General features: G+C 44.9%; 1 protein-coding gene across 1 annotated transcript; it reads right to left on the reverse strand.

The window, feature by feature from the left end:
* Positions 1-1332: 1332 nt before the first annotated feature.
* Positions 1333-20547, reverse strand: PPDPF (pancreatic progenitor cell differentiation and proliferation factor). Its single transcript, XM_039349930.1, has 5 exons — positions 20387-20547; positions 11112-11202; positions 6333-6410; positions 2405-2501; positions 1333-1759 (listed from the first exon to the last, which is right to left on the reverse strand). The coding sequence occupies exons 2-5, from the start codon at positions 11164-11166 to the stop codon at positions 1645-1647; spliced, it is 345 nt and encodes a 114-aa protein (XP_039205864.1). The 5' UTR covers positions 11167-11202; positions 20387-20547; the 3' UTR covers positions 1333-1644.
* Positions 20548-21740: the final 1193 nt, after the last annotated feature.

Here is a 21740-nt window from a genome sequence, read left to right on the forward strand (position 1 = left end):
GTTGTTGTTGTTAGTTGCGAAGTCGTGTCCGACCCATCGCAACCCCATGGACGTTCCTCCAGGCCTTCCTGTCCTCTACCATCTTCTGGAGTCCATTTAAGCTCACGCCTACTGCTTCAGTGACTCCATCCAGCCACCTCCTTCTCTGTCGTCCCCTTCTTCTATTGCCCTCAATCTTTCCCAGCATTAGGCTCTTCTCCAATGAGTCCTTCCTTTTCATTAGGTGGCCAAAGTACTTGAGTTTCAACTTCAGACATTCATATAAGACCTCAACAGCATCACTTGTCAACCAGAGGTCAAAACATGTGACCCTGTCCCAGCAGGTTCACACAGATGGTAAACAAGAGATAGGTGAAGCTCTGAGGCATCCTGCAAACCAGGAGCTTCAAGATGGACTTCAACCCATCTGTCAACAGACTGGAGTTGGTCATGGAGAATGGAGAACCACCACACCAATCTTCACAAATGATCCAGGAATATTTTATCTAAATACCACTATCATTTTTATAAACAATTCAAGGTGGCAAACATACCTAATATTCCTTCTTCCTATTTTCCCCACAACAACCCTGTGAGGTGGGCTGGGCTGAGACATGGACTGGCCAAAGATCATCCCTAAGGTGGGACTAGAACTCAAGTCTTCTGGTGATTGACCCAGTCACCCAACTGTCTTTCATGCTAAGATGGGACTGGAACTCACAATCTCCTGGTGATTGGCCCAAAGTTACCCAGATGACTTTCACACCTATGGCAGGACTAGAACTCACCATTTCATAATGATCGGTCCAAAATCTCCCAGCTAGCTTTCATGCCTAAGGTGGGATCAGAAGTCACAGTCTCCTGAGGTCTAGCCTGATGCCTTAACTGCTAAACCAAACTGGATCTCCATTCAACAATTACACCAAGTACTCAATAACTAAGAAATTGTACTAACACCACGCTCCATTTTAAATGGCTAATTTTCCCATTTTCTAGTTTTAAAAAGCTTTTTAGGTAATATGCAAACTCCTTTTCAAATAGTCAATTCAGTTTGGAGGCATCCTATTCAGAAAGGGATCCTATCTTCACGAATAGCATCATTTTACTCCAGTCCTAGAACAACAATGATTGATGTCCCAATTCTCCTCCAGCAGGAACTTAACAGCCTCCAAAACAGACAAACCAGAATTCAATGAAGAAGCATCTTTGGCTTGTTGTGGTGTAGCCCTTCATGCGGTTTGGAACTTTTGACAGAAATCCAGACTCGGTGGCCTATCTGGCCGATCTGTTAAAAAAAATGACCCCCCACAATTTTATCTCGAGTTCACAAGAATTCACAACAGACACCTGCAGTTTAAAAGGCTGCTCAGAATTTATTAGCTCCCATTCAGCAAGTACAAAATGAAAGAAAAACGCGTTATCAAGGCGGAGGTGTGGAAAAAAAGACGTAGTTGTATTGATCCCCAAGTGAGTAGAAAAGAATGGTGCGTGTGGAATAGATATATATATATATTTTTAGTTGTCGTTTTCGTTTTTATAAAAACCTACGTCTAATTAATTGTACTCAGAGGCAGCCTAACTAGTCTATAGGGAGGGGGAGTGGAAAATGGGCGGTGGCCCCTAGCGGTCAAATCAGAAGCGTCAGCTGGGGAACGCCGGCCTTCCTCACGCGGTGGGACCTGCGTGGGACTTGCTGGGTTCGCTGGCGTGGCGCTTCCTCATGACTTCCTGGGCCAGGTCACAGGTGATCATGCCATTGGCTACCTGGAAGGTTCCTGAGCTGTAAGAGACCCCAGATAAGAGCACGTTACTTTTCAGACATAACTCTACTGTGTACTGTTTACATTACAACTTACAACTCCGTTCTGCATTGTTCACCCCACTCACACGTTAAGATTATCCAACAAAGGTAATCCTCGATTTACAATCACAGTTGGGACTGGAATTTCCACAGTTAAATCATGGCGGTCGTCAATTGAATCAGACCCAATTTTATGACAGTCGTCAAGAGATTATGGCCGTTAAAGAGATCTGTGGTTGTTAAGCACATACCACGAACCCATTCTTCGGAATGGACTTCTTTTTGCCAGAAACTAGCAAGAATGGTTCTGAAATGCAATTGCTCAAATGCAGGACACTGCAGTTGGTCGTAAGTGCAAGTCAGTTGACAAGGATCTGAATTGTAATCATGTGAACATAGGGAGAGGTGCAAAGATTGTAAGTGGAAAGACCAGACCAGACTTTTTTTTTCAGCACTGTCGTAGCTTCCAATGTTTGCTAAATGAATGGTTGCAAGTCAAGGACTACCTATAAGGCCCTTCTCCAAGCCATTCCCCACCAGAGGGCTGGGGAATTGTAGGATTTGACGTCCGCTATTTTAAAGTTCCAAGGTTGTGAAACACTGCTATAATCCCAGCTCACTTACTTCTCTGGAGATTCCGACACAGTTGTCATCACTGGATGGGTGTGTTTTCCAAAGAAAAAACTAGCCCACCAATGTCCAGGGTCAGACTTGGGAAGACCTACAAAGAAAGGGGAGAAACAAAAAAATAGTTATCAGAAACAAGAAAGCTGTTTAGTTTAGAGACCACTTTGTCTTACCAAATATTTAACTTAATTTATAGCCATCCGTTGCTCTAGAACAGGGGTAGGCAACCTTGGCTCTTTTACGACTTGTGGACTTCAACTCCCAGAATTCCTGAGCCAGCCATGCTGAGGGAAAAGGGAGAGGTTTCCATGCTGAGTCACGCTGGCTCAGGAATTCTGGGAGTTGAAGTCCACAAGTCATAAAAGAGCCAAGGTTCCCCACCCCTGCTCTAGAGCATGCCGACTGAGGAATTCTGAGAGTTGAAGTCCGCAAGTTGTAAAGTTACCAAGGTTGGAGACCCGTACTCTAGAAACTCAAGATGGCGGAGGAAGTCCTCCTACTGTCCTTACCACCTCATCTGGTAGGACACATTGGTTTGACTGACAGTGACTGGCACAAAATTACTCAAGTGTACTTCCTGTATTAAGAATGGATTTACAATGGGTCTTCTTGGTTCTAGATTGCAGGTAGTCCTCAACTTACGACCAGTCGCTTAGCAACCGCTTGAAATTACCACAGACCGCCAAAAGGTACTTACAACCTGGTTCCAAAGTTCTGACACAGTTCCCCCACCCACCCACCCACTACTACTTGACTGCATTTTGGGTGCTCAGAAAACGGCCCACATTTACGCTCATGTGACTTTATTTACATAGAAAAAGCCAGTCTTTATTTCCAGGTTTCTGTAAAGATGACTGTTAGTGAACAAAAGGTTCAGGTAATAACCCGACATTTGATTAAATGACTGCCACAAAAAACGTAGTAAAATCAGATCTGGTCACGTGACAACCCACTTTACAACCGTAATTGGAGGACTCCATTATGGCTGTAAAGTGAGAACTATATGTATTCTCCTTCTTGACCAGAGTGAACACGCAGGAGAAAAAAAATGACTGCAGAATGCAATATTCCCATAGCATATCAGCTTTCAGTTTAATTTAGAGAAGGCCAGCCAGCAAAATCTCTGCCAATGAGATTTTTGCTTATGCTCAAACTTTCTTAGATCCATCCTTCTTGCCTTAGATAATCCCAAGTGAAAGAACTGAAGGTATTTTGAATTATTTACTCTCCTGCCAATCAGTGTCATCACACAAGGACATTTTCATCCCCTTCTTTAACCAAAGGAAGGTGTAACAAAAGAGTCAGATAGATGTAATATTTTGGCCAAAGAAGGGCCTGAGACCAGCTCATCAGCTGCACTCAAATGGCAGGGAGTCAATTTGGCATCTTTGAATTTAGCTAGAATCTCCTTCCTCTTAACTGAAACCAAAATTAAAGATGTGCAAAGAAAGCAGAAAATTCAGGTGGATTTACTTCCCCCCAAATTCTCCTATTTCTATAAGAAATGACATGCCATGCAACTTTTTTTCTTTTTACAACTCTGTAATCCCTTAATTTTTTGCCTTTTAGTACTGTCCATGGGGTTTTCATGGCAGGTATTGACAGATTTTATTTTCCTGGGCTCCAAGATCACTTCAGATGGGGGCTGCACCCAAGAAATTAAGGGACGCTTGCTCCTGGGGAGGAAAGCTATGGCAAATCTAGACAGCATACGAAAAAGCAGAGACGTCACCCTGCCAACAAAAGTGCGTATAGTCAAGGCCATGGTTTTCCCAGTTGCAATGTATGGATGTGAAAGTTGGACCATAAGAAAGGCTGAGCGGAAAAGAATTGAGGTTTTTGAACTATGGTGCTGGAGAAGACTCCTGCGAGTCCCTTGGATTGCAAGGTGTTCAAACTGGTCAGTCCTAGAGGAGATCAACCCCGACTGCTCTTTAGAAAGCCAGATCCTGAAGTTGAAACTCAAATACTTTGGCCACCTAATGAGAAGGAAAGACTCACTGGAGAAGAGCCTAATGCTGGGAAAGATGGAGGGCAATAGAAGAAGGGGACGACAGAGAATGAGGTGGCTGGATGGTGTCACTGAAGCAGTAGGCATGAACTTAAATGGACTCCAGAAGATGGTAGAGGACAGGAAGGCCTGGAAGAACGTTGTCCATGGGGTCACAATGGGTCAGATACGACTTCGCAATTAACAACAACAAATCCCTTAATTTGGGTAGAGTCAGAGCAACTGACCAGAGCTGAGTATTGACTGGCCGGATGCCGGATGACCTTCCTGATGCCTACACAGAGTTCACAGCAATTATTATTTATTTGCGCTCTAGGAGAGAAACATCTGCCCTTCCTAGAATTGAACTTTCAATCTTCTGAGTGGGAGGTGAGCATCTTCACCACTAGGTCACCACGCTACTATGCCAGCCAACTCAGTAGTTTATTGAAATTGGTCATGGGCTCTGTAAACTGCTATAGTTCCTCCAATGGAACCTGCCCATCAGAATCATAACTTGTGATAATTGTCAATCGGATCATCCAGGAGACCGACCCAATTTACTGGGGTTTTTTTTGTAGCGGTTGTTAAGAGAATCATCACCATAGTTATTAAACCAATCTGGAGTCATTAAGTCATTAGCTTGCTATGGGCATGGTTTTGCCAAAACCCAGAAGTAGATGTTGGATTTTCAGCAAAACCGTAATAAAATGTGGTCAAATGAAAACGTGGCCCAGTTGCTGAGGGCTCAAAGTGCGGTCACATCAGCAGTGAGATTCAAATACCTGGACAACTAGTTCTCTTATTGGATGCAGGCCTGGGCCTCCGAGGCCTAGAACGGACTTCCGGAAGTGGCATTCATGCACTTCTGGCAGGCCGTTCTAGGCCTGGGAGGCCTTCTCCAGACCTCCAAGGCCTAGACTGGACTTCCGGAAGCACTGTGCATTAAGCCAGTTCTCCGAACTCAGCAAAATTTAGCTACCATTTCTCCTGAACTGATGCGAACTGGCTGAATCCCACCACTGGGTCACATGATTCCTGTGATGGAGTGGCGAGATTGTTGGAACTTTCAGTTTAGCTCATAGATACCCCCAGGGGATCCACCATAACTTTGAATGGTCGCTAAGTGACTTGTCACAAGTTGAGGACTCCCTGTACATTTCAATCTTTCTCCATGAAGCCACCTTTTCACGTGCAAGCAAAAAAGTGTGCGCTTAGATGTTCATGCACCTGATAGCAAAATCAAATAGCTAATAATATAGAGTGTTCGAACGTTCTGAGTACTGAATCAACAAGCCAGCCTCTGAATTTTATAGGGAGCAAAAAGCTGGTCCCACCTAGTTTACAGTCGTTGAATTAGAATTGTCTACTGACAATCTCAACCACTCTCTTGGTGGGTCTGAATACAACCAACTTTTGCTTAAACAATACTCCTAGGTGTCAGCTCACCCAAATTCAAAATAGAACAGAGAATACTACAAGACAAGCAATCACAATGCAATGCTTGATAACACAGCATGAGTGCAAACCAATCCAGGGTGCACTCCAGAGAGTAACCATACTTCCTCGTAATAAATCATCATAAGCCTTCACAAAAAGGATTTAAAAGTCTTTAAACATATGAGAAGAACAAGCATGTTGATTCAACAGACTATGGATTTAATGGACTATGGATTTAACAGACAAATTTCAAGCAATGACAGATTTCACCCTAAAAGATAGACCCAGTTCACTGTGCGATGATTTAGTCCAGTCAACATTCACCCAATTTGCACTGATGATACATAGGCACTAAACTCTATCCACCATTCAGTGAACATTTTATCTCCACTGACATCCTTCTTGTCACCTTAGTACATTAAATCAGGGAATTTGATTTGCAGAGGCCTTCCGCTACAATCAAGAATGATTTTTGACATTCTCTAAAATACTGACCTGGATGGTGCGGGATGACTTCTCCAGAGTACTCAGCACTTCCACAGGAGCTGTTACTGGAGGTGGAACCCAAGCGTCCTGCAGGAGAAGACAATGCACCATATAAGCTAAAATATTGCTACAGGTAGTCTTCAACTTACAGCCAGAATTGAGCCCCCACATTTTTGTTGCTAAGCAAGATAGTTGCAAAGTAATTTTGGCCCTATTTCATGCCCTTCTCAGGGGGCTTCCAACAAGTAAAGTCAACAGAGGAAGCCAACTTCACTTAATGTCCATAGCAAAGAGATTGTAAAATCAGGCACAACTCACTGACCGCATTGCTTTGTGATGGAAGGTCTGATCCCAACTATGGTTGTAAGTTGAGAATTACCTGCACTTAGACATAAACAATATCCAGAGCCCTTTTCATAGAAATTCATTGGGGTCACACTAATTTAAAACTCTGTAACTCCTTAGACCAAGGGTGTCCAACCTTGGCAATTTTAAGACATGTGGACCTCAACTCCCAGAATTCCCCAGCCAGCATGGCTGGCTGGGGAATTCTGGGAGTTGAAGTCCACAAGTCTTCCAGTTGCCAAGTTTGGAGACCCCGGCATAGGGTCTCCTTTTTGAACAGGGGATTGGACTAGATTAGAAGACCTCCAAGGTCCCTTCCAGTTCTGCTCTGTTTTATTGATTTGCTGATCCAGGTCACAGAGAGGCATCCAGCTTCGAAGGGTGTGCGAAAGTTCCCACAAAATCTACTAGTGCGACATGAAAATGTGTTAATGTTTCCATTGTAGCTCTTCAAAGGGGTGGTGGTTGGTAAGTGGAGCATGGCTGGCTGGGGAGTTCTGGGAGTTCAAATCCACAGGTCTCAAAGTTGCCGGGGGTGGATACCCTTGCTTTAGACCAGTGGTTCTCAACCTTTTTAATGCCGCGACCCCCCCCAACCGGTCGTTAGTTGAGGACTACTCAACTGGTGCAGCACCGTTTGCAGAATGGGACTTTTGGCGGGCTCAGCAGGGCAGAGACAGCCTGGACAATTCCTATTGGCTTTTGAAAGCCAATAGAATTAGACTCTATTCAAGAGAGTCTATTCTATTTTGGCTTTCAAAAGCCAATAGAATAAAAGGGAGTAGCACAGCTAAGGAAAAGGGGGAAAAAATGGCGGACTGCGTTGTTTGGCGACCCCCGTGAAATGGTCGTTCGACCCCAAATGGGGTCCCGACCCACAGGTTGAGAAACACTGCTTTAGACTTCCACTTTGTGTAATAATTAAATGACATGCCTCAGGTGTTTTGTCAATATCATTTTTCAAAAAGGTTGCAATGAAGAGGGAAATCTTTGGGCTGGAAGAAAGAGACCCAGAAAAACATTCCAAAACTAACAGCCTGTCGCTTCAAAATCCCAACTCAGAGCGTATCGTTCTTCTCTAGAAAGAGTACAGAGAAGAGCAACAAAGATGATTAGGGGACTAGAGGCTAAAATACATGAGGAACGGTTGCTGGAATTGGGGATGTCTAGTTTAATGAAGAAAAGGGCGAGGGGGGACATGATAGCAGTGTTCCAATATCTCAGAGGCTGCCCCAAAGAAGAGGGAGTCAAGCTATTCTCCAAAACGCCTGAAGGCAGGACAAGAAGCAACGGATGGAGCCTAATCAAGGAGAGAAGCAACCCAGAACTAAGGAGAAACTTCCTGACAGTTAGAATAATTAACCAGTGGAACAACCTGCCTCCAGAAGCGGTGAATGTCCCAACACTGGAAGTTTTTAAGAAGAAACTGGACAGCCATTTGTCCGAAATGGTATAGGGTTTCCTCCCTGAGCAGTGGGTTGGACTAGATGACCTCCAAGATCCCTTCCAACTTTATCATCATCATCATTATTATTATTATCACACAAATGCTGCAGGAAAGGAACACAATCCTTTGCACACAATCCAATGCACAGCCCACATTGCCACGTTTCCCGCTAGACTAGATCGATATCCATGTTAAACTTTATCATAGTTTCTTTGTGTTCCAAAACTCCACCCAGGGTGGGAAAAATAAACAATGAAGGATTCCAAAAACTTGGACAGAGATTCAGACAACCCCGTTTAGATAAGCTTTCAGGTCAGGGAACAGGAGGTGAAGGTTTTTTTCACAGGCTTTCTTAATTAATCTGATTCAACCGCCTAAATGGAGATCAGCCATGCCAAACAGAGAGGAGCGTCAAAACTCATTGGCTTACTTATTACTAGGAAATGCATGACTTCTCTCTTTGTAAACAAGGTAAGGAAAGAAGCTGGTTTTGGAGCTGTTTTTTTTTTTTTAGTGCCTTCACCGAGTCGTGACGACAGCCTGACTAAGTTTCCGCAATTTTCTTGGCAAGATTTCAGAAGTGGTTTGCCCTCGTTTCCTCCCTAAGGCTGAGAGGATGACTGGCCCAAAGTCACCCAGGTGGCTTTCATGCATAAGGCAGGACTAGAACTCACTGTCTCCTGGTGATTGGCCCAAAGTCACCCAGGTGGCTTTCATGCATAGGACAGGACTAGAACTCACTGTCTCCTGGTGATTGGCCCAAAGTCACCCAGGTGGCTTTCATGCATAGGACAGGACTAGAACTCACTGTCTCTTGGTGATTGGCCCAAAGTCACCCAGGTGGCTTTCATGCATAGGACAGGACTAGAACTCACTGTCTCCTGGTGATTGGCCCAAAGTCACCCAGGTGGCTTTCATGCATAGGGCAGGACTAGAACTCACTGTCTCCTGGTGATTGGCCCAAAGTCACCCAGGTGGCTTTCATGCATAGGACAGGACTAGAACTCACTGTCTCCTGGTGATTGGCCCGAAGTCACCCAGGTGGCTTTCATGCATAGGACAGGACTAGAACTCACTGTCTCCTGGTGATTGGCCCAAAGTCACCCAGGTGGCTTTCATGCATAGGACAGGACTAGAACTCACTGTCTCCTGGTGATTGGCCCAAAGTCATCCAGGTGGCTTTCATGCATAGGGCAGGACTAGAACTCACTGTCTCCTGGTGATTGGCCGAATGGTTGAGTTCACATCAGTTTTATTGAGACAAAGGTGAAGAATGGCTGACAATTTATTTCATGTACAGATAGTCCCTGTTTAGCGACCACGAGGGAGGGTACTGACAACTGGGTTGTTAAGCAGAGCAGTCTCTAAGAGCAACTGGGAATGTGCTTGTGCTCTTACTTCAGGTTTCCTTTGCTTTACAGACCCGCAAAGGTTGTAGATACAAGGATTGCTTCTCAAGTAGCTTTTTCCTCACCGTCGTAACTGAGAACGGTCACTAAATGAGGACTAACTAGCTAACTGGGCCTGATGCAGTGTTTGTCATGAAGGAAGCAGTCTTTTTCTGACCTCAATCCCCCCCAAATATATCCCAATATTGAAATATTATTTGCAAATACCATAGACAGCATTAATTGCAGTATTAGAGATAACAATTGGGTTGATTTGTGTTAGAGAAGAAATCATTGTAGACTTTCTACGAGCTAATTACAATAACAGGGGGCTTTGAAGTTTAACTTTGTTGATTAAACTATTAACTATTATAGTAGCTAGATCAGGGGTAGGCAACCTGGGCTCTTTTATGACTCGTGGACTTCAACTCCCAGAATTCCTGAGCCAGCCATGCTGAGGGAAAAGGGAGAGGTTTCCAAGCTGAGCCATGCTGGCTCAGGAATTCTGGGAGTTGAAGTCCACGAGTCATAAAAGAGCCAAGGTTGCCTACCCCTGGCCTAGAGCCTAACTCACAAAATCATCACTATTTTGTCTTATTGGTATTCAGTTTGGTCTTTCACTTCTAGTACTTCTAGCTGGAAGTCACACAGAGGTTTTCCAGACACGCAACCCCCCAAGCTTACACAAAAGGAGGGATACAGCTCAGTAACAATAAGTTTTGAAATCACACACAATCCTTTCCAAAGGAAGAACATACAATAATGAGTTTGGAAAGGACCTTGGAGGTTTTCTAGTCCAACCCCCCACTCAGGCAGGAGATCCTATACCAGGGGTAGGCAACCTTGGCTCTTTTATGACTGGTGGACTTCAACTCCCAGAATTCCTGAGCCAGCCACGCTGAGGGGAAAGGGAGAGGTTTCCAAGCTGAGCCATGCTGGCTCAGGAATTCTGGGAGTTGAAGTCCACCAGTCATAAAAGAGCCAAGGTTGCCTACCCCTGACATAAACCATTTTTTTTTTTTTGTCCCTTGAAAGCTCCTTCCCCTATTTCATCCCAAATGTAACATCCAAGACAGTGACAAGAGTATGTTTATACACATTTAACCTGGTTAGTAAACTAATCTAGTGTCAGGCCCAAAACAGGAATGACATGTGGTGATTCTTCTTTATTGTTTTTCACTCCTACAGGCAAAATCTCGACTCTATTCTCTGCGTCTACCATATATTCTGGGAACTATTGAGGAGGGGCTATCTTCATCCTCTTTCTCTCACACATGATAGATGGGCTGAGTTGCCTCTTATTCCTCTGGAATTCACCCCCCTCTCTCCTGGGGATCCACCTCCTCACTGCATTCATCACATCTATTTTTTGCAATTTTCCACAATATGCTGAATTCACAAACTTCACCACAAGAAGGGCACCTTCTTCCCACTCCACTGGAGAAGGCCCTCCCCTGTAGTCCAAGCAGTGTTGATGTGACATGGTGTGCAAATCTGTACTGTACACCCGAGGTCAACAAGATGGAAAAGGTAGAGCACATCCCACCCTGTTAAGCATTTCTTATCCCCTTCCTTGTCAAATGGCTAAGAATGGCTTTCTTCTCTTACTTCGGTAGTAGTCGTGGGTTGCCACAAGGGAGCCACTGGACGGGATTGCTGCCATGTTTCTTGATCTTCTTTCTTGCGCGAGTTGTAAATCCTGGGACACATAAGAAAAAAAATATTTAGAATAGAATAGAACAGAATAGAACAGAATATAGAATAGAGTAGAATATAGAATAGAATAGAATAGAATATAGAATAGAGTAGAATATAGAGTAGAGTAGAAAACAGAGTAGAGTAGAATATAGAACAGAATAGAACAGAATATAGAATAGAGTAGAATATAGAATAGAATAGAACAGAACATAGAATATAGAATATAGAGTAGAGTAGAATATAGAATAGAACAGAATATAGAATAGAGTAGAATATAGAGTAGAGTAGAACAGAATATAGAATAGAGTAGAATATAGAGTGGAGTAGAATAGAATAGAACAGAATATAGAATATAGAGTAGAGTAGAATATAGAATAGAATAGAATAGAATAGAATAGAATATAGAGTAGAGTAGAATATAGAGTAGAGTAGAATATAGAGTAGAATAGAATAGAATAGAACAGAATATAGAATAGAGTAGAATATAGAATAGAATAGAACAGAATATAGAGTAGAGTAGAATATAGAATAGAATAGAATAGAACAGAATATAGAATATAGAGTAGAGTAGAATATAGAATAGAATAGAATAGAATATAGAATATAGAGTAGAGTAGAATATAGAGTAGAATAGAATAGAATAGAACAGAATAGAATATAGAGTAGAGTAGAATATAGAGTAGAGTAGAATATATAATAGAATAGAAATTGGAGAATAGAATAGAAAATATGGAATAGAATAGAATAGAATAATCTTTATTATCACTGTGTAACTCACACCGAAATTAAATACTGTCCACATTGCACACTGCACACAAGTAAAAACCACAAATAAGAACATACATTATATACACACCTCCTTCCCATTCTATTCACCATTGTGCTGCCCCTAATATTACACTTCAATGTTGCACTCTACAGTAGTATTTAATATGGTTACAGCTCTGGGATTAAAAAGTATTTATAAAAACTATAAAGCCTCTTATCAGAAGATAGGAAACAGTCATAAAACAAATTAACACACACATCCCTCCACTTTTCTCCCAAGGCAGAGATACATCTAGTACCTACTTAAGACAGATATGGGGAAAAAAAAATAATCCATTTCAGGAAGTCCTCGACTTACAACGGTTTGTTTAGTGAATGTTTGAGGTTACAAAGGCACTGAAAAAAAGTGACTTATATGTCCGTTTTTCACACATCCCTTTTGCATATAATCAAACTTCATATGCTTGGCACCACTGATTCATATTTATGACGACTGATTGTTTCAGTGTCATGTCATGCACTTTTTGTAACCTTCTGACAAGCAAAGTCAATGGGGAAACCAGACTGACTTAACAACCCGGTTACTAACTTTAACAGCTGTAGTGACTCCCTTAACAAATGTGCCAAGAAAGGTCGTAAAAGAGGGCAAAACTCACTCAGCAACAGAAATTTGGGGCTCGAGTGCAGTCGTATGTTGAGGACTGCCTGTATGTTCTTCTCTAGTGCCGATGCGTCTATTCTGGGGAAACCAATTTGTTTGATTCGGGGTCACAAACATCCACATAAGCAGAAGCTGATTTCAAACTAATAAAAGCAACATGGGTTCTGTAAGGACTGTTCTTCTGCACATGTGCCATGTCATATGAAAAATATGGCACTTGCATGATGACAGTGCAATCCTACAGTGTTCTGTCCCAGCCTATGTGAGTCCTTGTCATGCTCACAAGGAGAAACCCCTCTTCCAACAAGCAGGCAGGAACTGCAAGAATAACCAACCCCTTTTATTATTCACAGACCTGAGTCAATGCCCAAGGCAAACAAACACAGGTCACAGAAACTCGATCCTCAACATGAACAGTTGCCTTCGGCAACCAGCACCTCCCACACCTTCCCTTTTATTAGGCAGCCAAGGCGTGGCTTCCTAATGCCTTCTCCTTTGCCTTTGGAGCCGCCCCATTGCATTCCTCTGTCCTACTCTCTTCTCTTGCCAGTGTTTTTGTGCAACCTGGATTTGTCCCAGCTGTTCTTCATCACTGTACAACTCAGGCTCCCAGCACAGCTGTGTCTCAGCCTGAGCGCAAGTAGAGGGGCCAGGCTCCTCATCAGACTGTAAGTCTTGGAGCTCCTCAGAGCCTTCCTCTTACTCTAATGTCACTCCAGGCCCCTCCTCCTCCTCTAATTCCTCAGACTCAGCTGCCGGGTCCACTGGCTGACAAGGAATCACAACATACAGGTAGTCCTTGACATATGACCATAGTTGAGCCTGGAATTAGTTCTAAAGTCAGGCTAGTCATTAAATGGGTCACTATGTGACCAGAGTTGATTTTACAACCTTTTTTTGCAGTGGTTGTTAAGTGAACATGGTGGTTGTTAAGCAAATCCATTTTACCAATGGGCACGTGCCAAAAACTGGAAGTAATTGCTGGTTCAGATTTTTTTTTTTTTTGTAAATCACAGTCAAGTAACTGTGGGACCGCTATAAACAGACATCAATGTAGATCAGTTGCCAAGAACCCAAAATGTGATCACGTGGCCATGGGGGGGCATGTTGTTATATCTGGGTTGTAAGTACCTTTTTTGCTGTCTGTCATAACTTTAAACCTTTGCTAAGTGATCGGTTGTAAATTGAATGTTGAAGTCTCTGCTCCTGCAATAACTTCTATTATTTGCTTTCATTTTTTTCAATGCAGAAAATTAAAATACAAACTCCAAGAGGAGGGGAGAATGGAGATTTTTTAGAAGAATAAAACAAAACTAAATAAAGACATTAAAAATATGTGGATTAAAAAGACAAAACAAAAACACATTATATCGCCCCCCCCCCCCCGTTGAGCATTGACAAATATATTGCAAGGACAGTAGCTTTTTTCCCTTTACGAGATAGGTCTAATACATTTCTACATCTATCTGCAACCAATTAGACCATCTAGCTACTATAATAGTTAATAGTTTAATCAACAAAGTTAAACTTCAAAGCCTGGTTATTGTAATTAGCTAGTAGAAAGTCTACAATGATTTCTTCTCTAACACAAATCAATTCAATTGTTATCTCTAATACTGCAATTAATGCTGTCTATGGTATTTGCAAATAATATTTCAATATTGGGATATATTGGGGGGGGGATTAAGGTCAGAAAAAGACTGCTTCCTTCATGACAAACACTGCGTCAGGCCCAGTTAGCTAGTTAGTCCTCATTTAGTGACCGTTCTCAGTTATGACGGCAAGGAAAAAGCAACTCGAGAACCAATCCTTGTATCTACAACCTTTGCAGATCTGTAAAGCAAAGGAAACCTGAAGTAAGAGCACAAGCACACTCCCAGTTGCTATTAGCAACTGCTCTGCTTAACAACCCAGTTGTCAGTACCCTCCCTTGTGGTCGCTAAACAGGGACTATCTGAACATGAAATAAATTGTCAGCCATCCTGCCGCTTTGTCTCAATAAAACTTGTGAACAGGGGTAGGCAACCTTGGCTCTTTTATGACTCGTGGACTTCAACTCCCAGAATTCCTGAGCCAGCCATGCTGAGGAGAAATGGAGAGGTTTCCAAGCTGAGCCATGCTGGCTCAGGAATTCTGGGAGTTGAAGTCCACGAGTCATAAAAGAGCCAAGGTTGCCTACCCGTGGACTAAGACAACAAGTAAGTCTGTAAACACACATACCCACACAGACGCTGGACACACATATAAATTTTGGAACAATCAGACTTCTAATTTTCTTGGTGTGGTCCCCTTCCTAGACAGAATGACTGGTAAGGCTTAAAACAGAAAAGGCTGTGAATCATCCATGGACACAGGAGCTGACAACTTCATACTTTCACCACAGTTGTGGCTGAGTTGCTAGGATTCACACTGCCATTCAGCCTAACAACTCCACTTACCAACCTCCACCCTTTGAAGAGCTACAATGGAAGCGTCAACACATTTTCATGCTGCACTAGCAGATTTTGTGGGAACCTTCACACACCCTTAGAAGCTGGGTGCCTGTCTGTGGCCTGGATCAGCAAATCAATAAAACAATCAGAATAGACCTGGAAGTGACCTTGGAGGTCTTCTAGTCCAACCCCGTTCAAAAAGGAGATTCTGTACCAGGGTGTCCAAACTTGGCAACTTGTGGATTTCAATTCCCAGAATTCCTCAGCCAGCCAGTCCACAAGTCTTCAAGTTGCCATGTTTGGAGACCCCTGCCCTATACTATTTCAGACAAGTGGCTGTCCAGTCTCTTCTTCTTTAAAATCTCCAGTGTTGAAGCATCCACAACTTCTGAAGGCAGGCCGTTCCACTGGTTAATTGTCCTCACTGTTAGGAAGTTTCTCAATTCCAGGTTGTTTCTCTCCTTGACGAATTCCCATCGTCTTGCCTTCTGGTGCTTTGGAAAACAAATTCACCCCCTCCTCTTTGTGGCAGCCCCTCAAATACTGGAACACTGCTATCATGTTACTCCTGATCCTTCTTTTCTCTAGACCAGTGGTTCTCAATCTGTGGGTCGGGACCCCATTTGGGGTCGAACAACCATTTCACGGGGGTCGCCAAACAAGGCTGTCCGCCATTTTTTCCCCCTTTTCTTTGGTCACGCCCCTGGCACCCGGTGATGTATAAGTGGTTGGGGGTCACTACAACATGGGGAACTGTATTATGGGGTCGCGGCATTAGAAAGGTTGAGAACCACTGCTCTAGACTGACCATACCTAATTCCTGCAACCGTCCATATGTTTTAATTTCCAGGCCCTTAATTGTCTTAGTTGCTCTTCTCTGCACTTTTTCCAAACATCTGAAAGTCTTATCCCGACATTAAATGACTTCCAAGGTCGTCGTCTTCTTCTCTTCTTCTTCTCTTCTCTTCTTCTTCTCTTCTTCTTTTCTCTTCTCCTTCTTTTCTCTTCTTCTCTTCTTCTTCTCCTTCTCCTCCTCCTCCTCCTTCCTTCTTCTTCATTACTATTATTATCGATCATCGCACAGTCAGCCAGATGTTCAGACTGGATTTGGCATTTTATCTACCTATCGAGTCCTTACCAAGGACCTGGGATAGGCAGATGTGGATGTTTGATGGTATTACAGATATCGTCACAGGATGGAAGCAGTTCCTAGTAAGGCCGCTGTTTGCAATTGACTAATAGCGAATTTGTCAATGCCAATTGTGTTCAAGTGGTGCTCCAGTTACTACTACTACTACTACTACTACTATTATTATTATTATCATCATCATCATCATCATCAAACCACAAAGTTCGGAACTAACCACTCCCAGCTCAACTTAACTAGTTCTCCAATTCTAATAGAGGAGCATAACCACTTCAGGATAAGTTTGACTTTTTAGTGGTGTTTAGGAAGGCCATCCCCAAAGGAAGAAGGGAACAAAAATCAGCTTTAAACAAATTCAGGTTAAGCTTTCTGTTGCATGTGGTTATTTTTCTTCTATAGGTGGTCCTCCAAGTATGACTACTGAACCCAAAGTTTCTGTCGCTAAGCGAGACATCTGTTAAGTGAGTTTTGCCCTATTTTACGAGCTTTCTTGTCACAGTTTTTAAGTTAGTCACTTAATGGTTGTGAATTTGGCTTCCCCAGTGACTTTGCTTGTCAGAAGGGCGCAAAAGGTGATGACAGGACTGTGGGACACTGCAACCGTCATAAGTACGAGTCAGTTGCCAAAGGTCTAAATTTTGATCATGGGACCGTGGGGATGTTGCAACAGTGGTGATTGTGAAAAAGTCACTGGTAAAGCCAGATTCACTTAACAACTGTGTTACTGTCTTAACAAATGCAGTAATTCATTGAAGAACGGTGATGACAAAGGTCGTAAAATGGGTCAAAACTCACTTAACAACTGTCTCACTTAGCAACAGAAATGTTGGACTCAATTGTGGTCATAAGTCGAGAGGATCACCTACACCAGTGGTGGCGAACCTATGGCACGTGTGCCAGAGGCGGCACTCAGAGCCCTCTCTGTGGACACATGCACCGTTGCCCCAGCAGAGTTCGCCGGAGTAGTGAGCATGTGGCGTTTGGAAGCAACAGGAAGTGAGTGAGCAAGCGGTGTTGGACCGGATGCCCCGGAGATGGCAAGGGACTGGCCCTGGCCATGCTCACCCAGTCTGCTGTGACCACTGCAGCCATGCCTACCCAATGGACCACCCCACCCCCGAAGGCACCACAATGCTGATGCAGCCCTGGCACTTTGCGATAAATAAGTGGGTTTTGGGTTGCAGTTTGGCCACTCGGTCTCTAAAAGGTTCGCCATCACTGACTGCTGACTAGCTCTGAAAAACAAAGGAACACCACTTGGTCTGTAAGGTGAAAAATAATCTCTACTTACTCAATAGGGTGTGAGTAAAGTACAATTACAGGGTGATAGCAGGAGAAAAGAAGGTCAATTGGATAAAACAGTGTTTCTCAACCTTGACAATTTTAAGGCATGTGGACTTCAACTCCCAGAATTCCACAGCCAGCATTGCTGGCTGTGGAATTCTGGGAGTTGAAGTCCACATGCCTTAAAATTGTCAAGGTTGAGAAACACTGGGATAGAAGGAAGAAGAAATTCCACAGGTCTGCTACAAAACAAAGCCTTGACTTACAAACATTTGTTTAACAATTGTTTGGCACTGAAAAAAATGTGACTTACGACTGCTCCTTGCACTTATGACCGTTGTAGCATCCTCAGGGTCACATGATCAACTGGCATGTATTTATGACAGTTGCAGCATCCTGGGGTCATGTGACCATCACTTGGGATCTTCTCAGCTCGTTTCTCACAAGCAAATGGGGGAAGTCTGATTCATTTAATGACCATGTGATTCACTTAACTGGTGTAAGTCTGCAGAGACAAAGCTGCCTTATCTAGTCCAGCGCCCTGCTCAAGCAGGAGATCCTATATCAGTGATGGTGAAGCTTTTAGAGACCGAGTGCCCAAACTGCAACCCAAAACCCACTTATGCATTGTCGGGTGCCGGGTGGGTGTGGCCCATTGGTTGGGTGTGCGTGGCTGCAGTGGTAACGGCACACTAGGTGGGACTAAAAAGTTCAATCAATCAATTCCAACTTTGCAAGTTTTTTTTTTTACCCAAGAAGTTGAAATTGACTGATTGATTGAACCTTTTTTCTTTTTGCACACTGCGGCAGAAGCCTAAAGCGAAAAGGTTTTATAAAACCCAGCTGAAGGCCTAGGACTGGGGTGACGGCTCGCGTGCCCACAGAGAGGGCTCTGAGTGCCGCCTCTGGCACCCGTGCCATAGGTTCGCCACCACTGTCCTATACCATTTCAGACAAATGGCTGTCCAGTCTCTTCTTAAAAAAAACTCCAGTAATGGAGCACCCACAACTTCTGGAGACAAGCTGTTCCACTAGTTAATTGTCCTCACTGTTAGGACGTTTCTCCTTAATTCCAGGTTGCTTCTCTCAATTTCCATCCATTGCTTCCTGTCCTGCCTTCAGGTGTTTTGGAAAATAAATTGACCCCCCTCCTCTTTGTGGCAACCTATCAAATACTGGAGTACTGCTATCATGTCCCCCTCCCCGTCCTTTTCTCTAAACACTCCCAGAGATTGAGGCAGCACTCAATTTACTAGGCAAAAAAGGATAACTTTTATCTTAAAAATAATAATCTTCCACTTGGACTCTCTTAAATGCAGTTTGAAGCGGAGGCTGAGATATGCATTCTTGCTCACTTCTCTTGAGTGCCTTTTGTTTTTAGTAAGGACGGGAAACCTCATCTGAAAACCGGAATAAACTGGCTTACCGCCTGCATACTTTAAGAAACTGGGTTGTTGTTTTTTTTAAGCACGACCTTTTCATTTAGCAAAGCAAGCAAAATGTGTGTTTTTTCCCCGTGCACGCTGCAGTAGCACTCAGAGAAGAGACCGTATGCCTTTTTTAAAATTAGCTGCGGTGTAAAACTCAAAAGAGCGAGCTAGCATTTTTGTTATTGTTTTGTCATGCATACTTCTCCGTTTTTCACGATTTGGGCCAACATGGCCACCAGACAGCCGTTCAGCCAAACAAACGCTGCGGCCAGCCAGAATCACTAAAAATACTTCTTTCCCAATATAATGCGGATTAACTATTAACGTTACGATAAGGTAGGTGTGTATGTGTGTGTGGGGGGGGGGAGTAAACAAGGCTGCCATCCTGGCAAGCAGCCGCGTCAAAGCGACGGATTTACAGAGGTAAAATAACCTTAATAAACATTCCACACACCCCCAAAGACCCTCCAGTGGTTTTTGACGGCTGGCGAGAAAAGCGGAAACCCGAATGGAACGTTGAGACACCGCATGGAACGCTGAGACATCGAATGGAACGCAGAGAGCCAGAATGGAACGTTCGATGAAAGCTCACAGCGTTCGGGCCGCACGTCCTCCTTTCCGACTCCGGGGAGTCGTGAGAAAAAGAGGAAACGTGTCCTCCCGCCGGGATGGGAACCGGAACCGCTGAGCGAAACCAACACGTTTTAGTTCCTAAACGAAACAGCGGATAGAAGATACCGACTCGCAGACGACCTCCCCCCCCCCAGCCCCAGCCCGAAAAGTAGACCACGGTGCGATCGTTTTCGCCCCGATCCTAAAAGAGTAGTTGGTCTCGAGTCGAATCCGAAGCTAAGTTCACGGGACTTCGGCTGGGACTGTCCAACACGCGCTTGCCATGGAAAGAAACCGAATTGAACTTTATAAGGCTTTACTCCGGAGTAGTTAGGCCGGGAGTAACGCTCCTCCCGAGTAAGCACGGTCTATCAGACCCCCAATTCACGGATCCTACTCCTCAGAAGAATTCGAAGTCGCATTCAAACCGGAGCATATGGTAGTAATGTTAAGCTAGGGTCCCAAACCGGAAGCGGTCCGAAAACATGGCCGGGCCTTGAGGATTCCCGGTTGTCTGTGTGCCGCAAAGGGTCTGGATTCGCCTGACACGTTTCCCCTTGCTCTCCTTTGCGAGTTCAACCCTTGTCCCGAGCCGCCGATCAACCTAGGGGTCCCACGCCCAACCGCTCCAACGTATCACCGGTGCCTGACGCGGGTCGAGTTTGGGGGATCGTGTGAACGCAACCACACGCGCCTTCCCCAGCAAGTTAAGGCGTTCTTCGCCAGTGGCTTCCACGCGCGAGAAAGGCGCTTTCTCTCTCACACCCCAACGTGGGAATTCTCCGGGACCGAAGGCAGAAAACTGGGGGAAGGGGGGGGAGTTTGCAAAGAAGCCCCCCTCCCCACCTTACCTTGGAGTCTTAGTGCTGCGCCCAGCAGAATCCCGACGGCTTGAGACCACAGGTGACCTGGCTCAGGAAAGCAACCGCTAGGCGACCGAGCCCATTTGAGAAGGAGCTGCTGCGAGTCTCCACGTCCACGAAAAACCAGACGCTGATGGTTTAAAGGCGGAGGGCGCCGCGGTCGCCTTTTATAGGCAGCCGGGCGCCTTGCGTCAGCTCAGGCCACGCTCCCTTCTCCGACAAGGCGGCGGAGCAGCCCCCGCGGCTGCTTCTGGCCTCCGCTCCGCGGGCCGATCTCGCCCTCCTGCGGCCGCTCGGGGAGCGACGGAGCCCGGCCTTGGTTCGGCGGAGGTAAGGAGCCGCCTCGGGGGCGAGTTGGGGTGAGGGAGGACCGGCAAGAATCCGGGCGGCCTCCGGAGGGGAGGGGAAAAAATCCGTCAGAAGAGCGTCTCTCTCTCTCTCTCTCTCTCTCTCTGTAGCCACCTACTGGAGGTCCGTATATTGACAGGTGGTTTCTTTATTTGTATTTCTTTTATGAGTAGATTTTTTTAAATCCTGCCTTTATTACTTCATAATTACTTTATGTACTCAAGACAGAGAACATGGTAATACTCCTTCCTCCGCATGCTTTCCGACAACAACAACCCTATAAGGTAGATTAACCAGAGAAGGAGACTGATCAAAAATCCGGCTTTAGGCATGAAAGCCAGTTGGGTGACTTTGGGTCAATCACCAGGAGACTTGTGAGTTCTAGTTTGCCCTTAGGCATGAAAGCAGACTTTGGAGTTGGACCAGATTCTCTCTTTCTCTCTCTCTCTCCCTCTCTCCTTCCCTCCCTCTCACTCCCTCCCTCCCCCTCTCTCTCCCTTTCTCCCTCCCTCTCTCCCTCCCCTCACTCTCCCTTTCTCCCTCCCTCCCTCTCTCCCTCCCTCTCTCCTTCCCTCCCTCTCACTCCCTCCCTCCCCCTCTCTCTCCCTTTCTCCCTCCCTCTCTCCCTCCCCTCACTCTCCCTTTCTCCCTCCCTCCCTCTCTCCCTCCCTCTCTCCTTCCCTCCCTCTCACTCCCTCCCTCCCCCTCTCTCTCCCTTTCTCCCTCCCTCTCTCCCTCCCCTCACTCTCCCTTTCTCCCTCCCTCCCTCTCTCCCTCCCTCTCTCCTTCCCTCCCTCTCACTCCCTCCCTCCCCTCCTCCCCTCCTCCCTCCCTCCCCCTCTCCCCCTCTCCCCCTCTCCCTCTCTCTCTCCCTCTCTCCCTCTTTCTCGCTCCTCCCCACCTCACAGTGTTGTTGTTATTGTGAGGAAAATAGGAGGAGGAAGGAACATTAAGTATATTTGCTGCCTTGCTTATTGATAAAAATAATAAAGGT

This window comes from Crotalus tigris, unplaced genomic scaffold (genome assembly GCF_016545835.1).
Source record: "Crotalus tigris isolate CLP2741 ecotype Arizona unplaced genomic scaffold, ASM1654583v1 scf7180000017536.10889498, whole genome shotgun sequence".
NCBI classification, from domain to species: Eukaryota; Metazoa; Chordata; class Lepidosauria; order Squamata; family Viperidae; genus Crotalus; species Crotalus tigris.